This window comes from Pongo pygmaeus, chromosome 20 (assembly GCF_028885625.2).
Source record: "Pongo pygmaeus isolate AG05252 chromosome 20, NHGRI_mPonPyg2-v2.0_pri, whole genome shotgun sequence".
Lineage (NCBI taxonomy): Eukaryota > Metazoa > Chordata > Mammalia > Primates > Hominidae > Pongo > Pongo pygmaeus.
The window spans coordinates 20,513,277-20,524,688 of NC_072393.2; the positions used below are offsets into that span (position 1 = coordinate 20,513,277).

Genomic DNA, 11,412 nt, shown 5'->3' on the forward strand with positions numbered 1-11,412 from the left:
CTGCCTCAGCCTCCCAAAGTGCTGGAATTACAGGCAGGAGGCACCCCGCCTGGCCCAACTGTGTGGATTTCTACGTAGGCAGAACTGACCATAAACTGTGGTTCAGGTAACTGAAACTGAGTCATTGATTTGCTTCAGGGACCACAGTAAAAGCGAAGGTCTGTGGGCCTGCCTACATGGCTGTACATGGATGCCTTTATTCAGGTCTCTGGAATGACACAAACTCTCCCAGACTGTGGCTGGGATGAGTTTGGGATGGTTACAGAGTAAGTTCAGAATTCTCAGTGAGACCAAGTTGGCTGAGCCCTATCCTGGTCTATAGCCAAGAACAGGGGTCCTGTAGTTTCCCACCTGAATGAGGGCCTCCCTTCTGAATAGAACACTTCTCAATCTTCAGCTTCAACTGCATTTCACAACTCCCTCCCCGGATCTCAAATTTCTGTTAGAGGCACTTATTTTGGAGATGTCATCTTGCTACATAACCCAGGCTGGTCTCAAAATCCTGGCTGAAGCAGTTCTCCAACCTTAATGTACCATGGAGCTGTCATTACAGGTGTGAACCATAATGCCTGGTTTTCTCATAAAGGCATTTTTGTCAAGGATGGTTGAGATCTTTTTTGCTGTAAGGGGATATGAAAGTAGGGCACATTTAATCTTTTCATCTTACTGATGTCACTCTCCTTGTACATTTTTACTTCTATTTTCTACTTCAAATTTTTCTGTAATTTGAGATTCAGATATTTAGGACAATATGCTAGAATTTACATGGTATGCCTCAAGTAAATTAGATAATTAGTAGGCACTCCATATTTACCAAAATAGTTACTTGTAAATTTCAGTTTGCTGCAGGCAAAAAGGAATTAAAGGATTTTCATCTACTTACTTCAGCCTATATCTAAATAATAATATACTTTATTTTCTAATATTTGTTTTACATATCAGAGGGTCTAACCCTATTCTGCAAAACATATGTTTTCTTTATTTAAAAATGTAAGACTACACTTTGCTTCTAAAATTGGATTACAGCAGTTTCATTTTGTGTAAGAATAGCATATATTTAAAACAAAAGTAACTCTAGGTTCTTTTAAATGCTAATTTATTAAGTTTCTTATTAGAATCTTCTAATTATACGGCATATTCTCTGAAATTTTACTGCCATACAGTGCATACCAATGATTCAAAATACCTGCACTTAATGAGTACAAACTAAAAGCTAAATATTGCAGTTACCTAGAATTTTTTTTTTTTTTTTAGATGGAGTCAATCTCTGTCATCCAGGCTAGTGTGCAGTGGTGCAGTCTTGGCTCACTGCAAACTCCACCTCCAGGTTCAAGCCATTCTCATGCCTCAGTCTCCCAAGTAGATGGGATTACAGGCATGTGTCCCCACACCCAGCTAAATTTTGTATTATTAGTAGATACGGGGCTTCACTACATTGGCCAGGCAGGTCTTGAACTCCTGACCTCAGGTGATCCACTCGCCTTGGCCTCCCAAAGCACTGAGATAACAGACATGAGCCACTGCACCCAGCCTGACAATTTTTTTTTGTGATACATCAATGTTGCATACTAGATTTTATGAGTAAACATTTCTATTATTGTTTCAAAGTTCCATATTAGTGTGTTTTCTCAGTGTAGGGTTTTTTTTTTTCGAGACAGAGTCTCACTCTGTCGCACAGGCTGGAGCACAGTGGCATGATCTTGCCTCACTGCAACCTCTGCCTCCGGGATTCAAGGGATTGTGGTTCATGCCTCAGCCTCCCAAAGTGCTAAGATTACAGGTGTGAGCCACTGCACCCAGCCTCATTGTAGGTTTCTTAACATTAGTTTCTTGTGTTTTTTTGTTTTACTTATGTATTATAATTTTAGACAATTTGCAATTCTGTTGGTACACTTTAAGTCAATTTGAGGTTTAATTAAGAGATAAATTATGCATCTCTGTCCATCAGATTATATATGTATATGTGTATATCTATAAATATGACTCCAATTTTAGTTATGGCTTATATTCTTTCTTAGCTGATTTTCGATGGTAGTTTTATCTTGTCTAAGTGAGTAGTCATGGAGATAGTCTTATTTTCACCATGTGTTTAATGATTAATATATATTTCTTTTTGTGAAAGAAACACTTTTGTGATTTGAAGGTAATTTTCAAAAAGATTTATAATTCTGTATTTTTTTCAGTTTTTCTTTAAAAACATTGTTTTAAAAACACATAACATAAAATTTACCATCTTAAATTTATTGAAGTTTATATTTCAGGGCTAGGTGTGGCTGTGGTGCTCATGCGTAATCCCAGGATTTTGGGAGGTCAAGCCAAGAGGATCCCTGGAGCCCAAAAGTTTGAGACCAGCCTGGGCAACATATGGAGACCCCTCTCTATGAAAAAAATTTAATAATAGCCAGGCATGGTGGTGTGCAGCTGTGGTCCCAGCTACTTGGGAGATTGAAGGGAGTCAAAATTGTGCCACTACACTCCAGCTTGGGTGACAGAGTGATACCCTATCTCAAAAAAAGCTGTTCATTTCAGGCATGTTAAGTATATTCACATTGTTATGCAAAAGACTTCTAGAAACTTAACATCTTGTAAAACTTAAATTCAATATCCATTAAGTAACAACTGCTCATTTTACCCTCTCTCCATACCTTGAGAGACAAGCCTTCTACTTTCTGTTTTTATGATTTTGACTACTTAAGATATCCATAAGTGGAATCATATAGTATCCATAATTTTGTTACTGGATTAATTCAGGTGACATAATATTCACAAGGTTCATCTAAAAAGGTGACAAGATTATTCTCTTTAAGGTGGAATAATATTCCATTGTATGTATATGTTACATTTTTTAATATGTTTATAAATCAAGAGACATCTAGGGTGCATCAGCCTATTGGCTTTTGTGAATACTGATTACTTTAAACATGGATTGCTTTGCTGCCCAGGCTAAAATGCAGTGGTGCAATCTCAGCTCTCTGCAACCTCTGGCTTCTGGTTCAAGCAATTATTGTACCTCAGCCTCCCAAGTAGCTGGGATTACATGTGCATGCCACATCACCAAGCTAATTTTTGTATTTTTAGTAGAGATGATGTTTTACCATGTTGGCCAGGCTGGTCTCGAACTTCTGACCTCAGGTATCTGCCCACCTCACCCTCTCCAATTGCTAGGATTACAGGCTTGAGACACTGCACCTGGCCTGTGTTACATGTTTTGGGTGTAGATTTATAAATACTTTTTTCCATTTGTGTATTTTTATGTCTAAGTAGCTTATTTAAAATACATTTTTGTATCATTCAAGAAAATAAGCCAACTTTATCAGTGTTGATAATCAGTTTTTGAAGAGATTATTTTTCTCTATTTTGTAAACATGGCAACTTTGTGGAAAATCATTTGATCATATACAAAATGGTTCATTTCTGAGCTCTCTATTCTGTTCTTTCATCTGTTTATCTTTGTGTCAGTATCATATTGTTTATGTTACTGTAGCTTTTAACTGTAGGTTGTATTGATGTCTTTGAAAAATGAAATTTTTGACCCCTGAGGAAGAATATATTGAAGAGTGTGTTTCATATTCACATATTTTTGAATTTGCCAGTTTGACTTTGGCTTTTTAATTTCTAGTTTTATTCAGGTTTTATTAGAAAACACCCAGTGCATAATTTTAGTGTTTTTAAATTGATTTGTTGTTGTTGTTTTGAGACAAGATCTTACCATCACTCAGGCTGCAGTGCAGTGGCAGAATTTTAGCTTATTGTAGCCTCAACCTCCTGGGCTGAAGTGACTGTTCTTTCACCCCAGTTTTTTGAGTAGGTAGGACTGTAGACGTGCACTACCATGTAAGGCTAGTTGTTTGCTTTTTTGTAGTGTTAGGATCTCACTATGTTGCCCAGGCTGGTCTCAAACTTTTGACACCAATAGATCTCCCAAAGTGTTAGGATTATAGGCAAGAGCCATGGCACCCAGTCGGTATTTTTAAATTTAATAAAACTTGTTATGTGTCCTAACAGAATACACCAGATGCAAATAAGAGTATTGTGTATTACCTTGGTTTTGACTGGAGAGTTTTGCATGTGTCTGTGAAGCCTAGTTGGTCTATAATATGGTTTGGATGTCTATGTTGTCCAAATCTCATGCTGCAATATAAATCCTCAATGTTGGCTATGGGACCTGGTGGGATACGTTTGGGTCATTGGGGGCAAATTTCTCATGAATGGCTTGGTACATCCTCTCAGTAACCAAAAAGTTTACAATCTATGAATTCAAGTAAGAGCTGGTTCATTAAAAGAACATGGCTTCTTCACCTCATACTTGCTCTGTCTCTTACCATATAATATGTCCAGTTACTCTTTACCTTTCACCTTCATTTTAAGCTTTCTGAAATCCTCACCAGAAGGAGATGCTGGCACACACTTCTTATACACTCTGCCAAGCTATGAGCCAAATAAACAATTTTTCTTTATAAATTATGCACTCTCAAGTATTTCTCTATATGCCAAAGAATCAACATAGTCTATAATGTTGTCTAAGTTTTTTGGTTGTTATTTTTTACCTGAATTTTCTATTATTGCAAACTAGGTCTTGATGTCTACAATCATTATGTTGCTATGTATATCTTGCTTCACTTTTATCAATATTTGCTTTATATATTTTGGGGCTCTGATGTTATATACACATATACATATAGATAGATAAATGTTTTAGTTATACATTCCTGCTAAATCAGCTCACTTTACCGTCATATAATGTAGGCACCAGCCCCACAGGATCAGTGGGTTTTTCTCCCCGTGTGCAGAGATGAGAGATTGTAGAAATAAAGACACAAGACAAAGAGATAAAAGACAGCTGGGCCCAGGAGACCACTACCACCAAGATGCGGAGACCAGTAGTGGCCCCGAATGTCTGGCTGCGCTGTTATTTATTGGATACAAAGCAAAAGGGGCAGGTTAAAGAGTGTGAGTCATCTCCAATGATAAGTAAGGTCATGTGGGTCACGTGTCCACTGGACAGGGGGCCCTTCCCTGCCTGGAAGCCGAGGCAGAGAGAGAGAGACAGCTTATACCATTATTTCTGCATATCAGAGACTTTTAGTACTTTCACTAATTTTGCTACTGTTATCTAAAAGGCAGAGCCAGGTGTACAGTATGGAACCTGAAAGCAGACTAGGAGCGTGACCACTGAAGCACAGCATCACAGGGAGACGGTTAGGCCTCCAGATAACTGTGGGCGAGCCTGACTGATGTCAGGCCCTCCACAAGAGGTGGAGCAGTAGTCTTCTCTAAACTCCCCCAGAGAAAGGGAGACTCCCTTTCCCGGTCCGCTAAGTAGCGGGTGTTTTCCCTTGACACTGAGGCTACCACTAGACCATGGTCCGCTTGGCAACGGGCATCTTCCCAGACGCTGGCGTTACCGCTAGACCAAGGAGCCCTCTGGTGGCCTTGTCTGGGCATAATGGAAGGTTCGCACTCTTGTCCTGTGTCACTTCTCACTGTGTCCCCTCAGCTCCTATCTCTGTATGGCCTGGCTTTTCCTAGGTTATGATTATAGATCGAGGATTATTATAATATTGGAATAAAAAGTAATTGCTACCAACTAATGATTAATGATATTCATATATGATCATATCTAAGATCTATATCTGGTATAACTATTCTTATCTTATATTTTATTATGCTGGAACAGCTCATGTCCTCGGGCTCTTGCCTCGGCACCTGGGTGGCTTGCTGCCCACAATATAATATCAATTTTTATCTTGTAGAAGTACTTGATTTAAAGCATATTATGTCTAATATAATTATGACCATCTTAATTGTGGTTACTATTTTCATGGAATATACTTTTTTTCATTCTGTTACTTTCTGCCTATTTGACTCAATGCTAAAGTAAGTCCCTTGTAGGCAGCATACTGTATGCTTTTTTAAAAAAACCACTTAGGCATTCTATGTCTTTTTCTTTATATAATTTTATTTATATATACATTTATATTTGTATTTATTTATTTATTTTATTTGGTTTGTTTTTGAGATGGAGTTTCACTCTTGTTGCCCAGGCTGGAGTGCAGTGGCATGATCTCAGCTCACTGCAACCTTCACCTCCCAGTTTCAAGTGATTCTCCTGCCTCAGCTTCCTGAGTAGCTGGGATTACAGGTGCATGCCACCATGCCCAGCTAATTTTTTGTATTTTTAGTAGAGACGGGATTTCACCATGATGGCCAGGCTTGTCTTGAACTCCTGAATTCAGGTGATCTGCCTGCCTCAGCTTCCCAAAGTGTTGGGATTACAAGCATGAGCCACTGCTCCCAGCCTCATTTATTTTTGAGATAGTGTCTCACTCTGTCAACCAGCTTCTTTGTATTTTTTGTAGAGACAGAGGTTTGCCATGTTGCCCAGGCTGATCTTGAAATTTTGGGATCAAGTGATCAGCCCACCTTGACCTTCCAAAGTCCTATGATTACATTTCATTTTATTAAGTAGTTTAATCTATATTTATAATGATTGGTTAAAGAGATGAAGTTGTTATTACCACTAATATTGTTATTGTTTTATGTGTTTCTAGTAGTTATATTTTTCTCATTTCCTGTTTTACTTACTTAATTTTCATTTAATTTTGTACTGGCATGCTTTGATTATATTTTACTTTCTTTTGCATGCTTTGTATAAATAATATCTTTGTAATCATCTCAAAAACTGGAGATTACCTACATCTTAAAGTTAAAACAATGTATTTTAATCTCATAACAACTTCAATTGAATAAAAACTATGCCTCTATATTTTCCAGTTTGTTATTGATATAAAAATTATTTTACATGGTGTATCTACAGGTGCACGCCTGTTATCCTAGCACTTTGGGAGGCCAAGGTGGGTGGATCCTGAGGTCAGGAGATCGAGACCATCTGGCCAACATGGTGAAATCCCATCTCTACTAAAATACAAAAAATTAGCCAGGCATGGTAGCCCATGCCTGTAGTACCAGCTACTCAGGAGGTTGAGGCAGGGGAATCACTAGAACCCAGGAGGCACTCCAGCCTGGGAGACAGAGTGAGACTCCATCTCAAAATATATATATATTTCCAAATATTCAGTTTGGTCTTATTATATTGACATTGTTATGCAACATATCACTAGAGTGTTTTTTATCTTGCAAAGCTAAATCTCAATACACATTAAACAATTACCAATTCTTTGTATTTTGTGGTTCTTTTCAAACACCACTCTGTTTTCTGTTTCTAAGAGTATAACTGCTTTATATATCTCATCCAATCTCTGTCTTTTTGTGGCTGGGTCATTTTATTTTCCATGATGTCATCAATATTTATCTTAATAGTTGTTACAGTATTTTCTGCTTTTTGAAAACTGAGTGATAATTCCTGTACTTTTGTGTCTACTGAATGATTTGGTGACACAACTTTGGATTACTTTTACCTATTGGCTTGCAGTAACAATGCTACAATAATTATGTGAAAGTTAATGTAATATATATGCTGCATTCTGTTTTATTAGTCTACTTTTTCACCTTTATACTCATACCAAATTATTTTAATTCCGTAGCTTTTTGATGTGTTTTGAAATTAGAAATGGTATTGCCTCTAACATTGTTCCTGTTTTTGAAGATTGCTGGGTACTTTATTGTCTGTTTGGATTCCATATACTTTTAAATTTGTTGTTTTTATTTCTTTGAAAATGCAATGAGTCATTTGAAAAACATTGCATTAAATCTGTAGGTTAAATTGAGCACTAAAGACATCTTCAAAATATTATTTTTCAATTGTTTGTTTTTGAGATGGAGTTAAATTTACCTGCCTTACCAGTTACATTTGTGCCATTTTGGTTTGTATGTTTTTGTTACATTTATATGTTCAGGAAGAAATTACAGCTTGTGGTATTTTACTATGTCATCTTAGTTATGTAGTTTGTATAATTTTATGGGTTAGATTTGTAAAGTATATTTATCTGAGTCTAGCAATTGAAACAATGTGTTTTTATTGTTTCTTTCAGTTATATGTTCTCATTTTGCCCAAGACCTTTGGCCAGAGCAGAACATAAAAGATTCTTTCCAAAAAGTGATACCGAGAAGGTATGAAAAACGTGGACATGGAAATTTACAGTTAATAAAAAGGTGTGAAAGTGTGGATGAGTGTAAGGTGCACACAGGAGGTTATAATGGACTTAACCAATGTAGTACAACTACCCAGAGCAAAGTATTTCAATGTGATAAATATGGGAAAGTCTTTCATAAATTTTCAAATTCAAACAGACATAATATAAGACATACTGAAAAAAAACCTTTCAAATGCATAGAATGTGGCAAAGCTTTTAACCGTTTCTCAACCCTTATAACACATAAGAAAATTCATACTGGAGAGAAACCCTACATTTGTGAAGAATGTGGCAAAGCCTTTAAGTACTCCTCTGCCCTTAATACACATAAGAGAATTCATACTGGAGAGAAACCATACAAGTGTGATAAATGTGACAAAGCCTTTATTTCATCCTCAACCCTTAGTAAACATGAGATCATTCATACTGGAAAGAAACCCTACAAATGTGAAGAATGTGGCAAAGCTTTTAACCAGTCCTCATCCCTTACTAAACATAAGACAATTCATACTGGAGAGAAACCCTACAAATGTGAAGAATGTGGCAAAGCTTTTAACCAATCATCAACACTTACTAAACATAAGAAAATTCATACTGGAGAGAAGCCCTACGTTTGTGAAGAATGTGGCAAAGGCTTTAAGTACTCCCGTACCCTTACTACACATAAGAGAATTCATACTGGAGAGAAACCATACAAGTGTAATAAATGTGGCAAAGCCTTTATTGCATCCTCAACCCTTAGTAGACATGAGATCATTCATATGGGAAAGAAACACTACAAATGTGAAGAATGTGGCAAAGCCTTCATTTGGTCCTCAGTCCTAACTAGACATAAGAGAGTTCATACTGGAGAGAAGCCCTACAAATGTGAAGAATGTGGCAAAGCCTTTAAGTACTCCTCTGTCCTTAGTTCACATAAGAGAAGTCATACTGGAGAGAAACCCTATAAATGTGAAGAATGTGGCAAAGCCTTTGTTGTATCCTCAACCCTTACTAAACATGAGATCATTCATACTGGAGAGAAACCCTACAAATGTGAAGAATGTGGCAAAGCTTTTAACCAGTCCTCTTCCCTTACTAAACATAAGAAAATTCATACTGGAGAGAAACCCTACAAATGTGAAGAATGTGGCAAAGCTTTTAACCAGTCCTCATCCCTTACTAAACATAAGAAAATTCATACTGGAGAGAAACCCTACAAATGTGAAGAATGTGGCAAAGCTTTTAACCAGTCCTCAACCCTTACTAAGCATAAGAAAATTCATACTAGAGAGAAACCCTACAAATGTGAAGAATGTGGCAAAGATTTTCACCTATCCACACACTTTACTACACATAAGATACTTCATACTGGAGAGAAACCTTATAGATGTAGAGAATGTGGCAAAGCTTTTAACCATTCTGCAACCCTTTCTTCACATAAGAAAATTCATTCTGGAGAGAAACAAACCATACAAGTGTGATAAATGTGGCAAAGCCTTTATTTCACCCTCAAGCCTTAGTAGACATGAGATAATTCATACTGGGGAGAAACCCTAGAAATGTGAAGAATGTGGCAAAGCCTTCATGCGGTCCTCACAGCTTACTATACACTGAGAGTTCTGAGCTTACTCTGTAACCATCCCAAACTCCTCCCAGCCACAGTCTGGCAGAGGTCCTGCCATTCCAGAGACCTGGAGGAAGTGGTCCATTTACAGCCATGTAGGCAGGCCTGCAGACCTTGGCCTTTACTATAGTCCCTGAAGTGGTTCAATGACTCAGTTTCAGTTATCTGAGCCACAGCTTAAGGTCAGTTCTGCCTACATAGAAACCCATACAGTTAACCTGAGGAAATGCTCTCTGGTACTCTCTGAAAGCCATACTCATCCACATCCTGATACAAGGCCCACCATATGCAGACCTGACTGCCAAAACATGCCCTAGTGTCTGCCCTACAGAGCAAAGTCCTGAAGGATATTTAGTCTGTCCAAAACTAAAATGAAAATTTCAACTCCCCAACCCCCTCTAACAAGCCAGCTAAAGGTGGACTATAGTGCAGACCCAGCAACCTCATGATCAAGCTAAAACCCCTCATCACTACAAATTCAGAGGGCATCTTGTCACCCTAAGGGCCCAACGAAAGAAGATCTTTACCTTCTAAAATCAGTTTATGAAAACTTGAAAAGGTGTTTGCTCCATCAAATTCAGACACCAATACAAAACTATATTGTGCCCATTGTCTGGTTCTATTTTAATGTAGCACTGGAAGTGTGTGGCAGAAGAATTAGTCAAAGAAATAAAGATAGCCATTGAAATTGAAGAAAAATAACATGTTGCTGTTTGTAGATCATACAATCTTGTATTTGAAAAACCTCAAACAGTACATTAAAATCTGTCTAAACTAATAAATGCACTCAGTAAATTAACAAAATATAAAATCAACATACATGTATATATATGGTTTTATACACTTAAGCTATCTAATTAAACAGAGGAACACACTGGGCACTTTGGCTCACGCCTGTAATCCCAGCACTTTGGGAGGCTGAGGTGGGTGAATGATCCGAGGTCAGGAGTTTGAGATCAGCCTGGCCAACATGTTGAAATCCTATCTCTACTAAAAATACAAAAATTAGGTGGGCATGGTGGCTAGCACCTGCAGTCCAAGCTAGTTGGGAGGCTGAGGGAGGAGAATTGCTTGAATTTGGGAAGTGGAGGTTGTGGTGAGCAGAGATCGTGCCATTGCACTCCAGCCTGTGCAACAGTGCCAGACTCCATCTGAAAAAGAAAAAAAAAAAAAGAAAAAAATCATATTTACTATAGCATTAAATAATAAATGTCTGGCCAGGCCTGGTGGCTCATGCCTGTAATGTCAGCACTTTTGGAGGCCAAGGTGGGCAGATCACGAGGTCAGGTGATCGAGACCACCTTGGCCATGGTGAAACCCCATCTCTACTAAAATATAAAAAATTAGCTGGGCATGGTGGTACATGTCTCTAGTTTCAGCTAATTAGGACTGAGGCAGGGGAATCGCTAGAACCCAGGGAGGTGGAGGTTTCAGTGAGCTGAGATCATGCCACTGCACTGCAGCCTGGAGAAAGAGCAAGACACTTTCTCAAAAAAAAAAAAAAAAAAAACTGAGAAAATAACCAAAAAGGTAAAAAATCTTTACAATAAAAATATCAATAAAAAATTAGAGAAAATCCAAATAAACATAAAACATTTTATCTCTGGGTTGAAAGAATAAATATCATTAAAGTGCCATATTATCCAAAGTTATCTACAGATTCAATAAACTTCCTATCAAAATTTGCAGTGGTATTTCTTTCACAATAATGGA

The 11,412-nt window shown here is 37.6% G+C and overlaps 1 protein-coding gene across 1 annotated transcript in view; it reads left to right on the forward strand.

Annotated features, from left to right (window-relative positions):
- LOC129020571 (zinc finger protein 93-like) overlaps nt 1-10,510 on the forward strand; it is a 119,830-nt gene extending 109,320 nt beyond the window's left edge. Inside the window, 2 exon segments of the mRNA XM_063658824.1 lie at nt 7,992-9,535; nt 9,537-10,510. Of these exon segments, the coding sequence (XP_063514894.1) occupies nt 7,992-9,535; nt 9,537-9,632 (1,640 nt within the window). The 3' untranslated portion in view covers nt 9,633-10,510.
- Nucleotides 10,511-11,412: the final 902 nt, after the last annotated feature.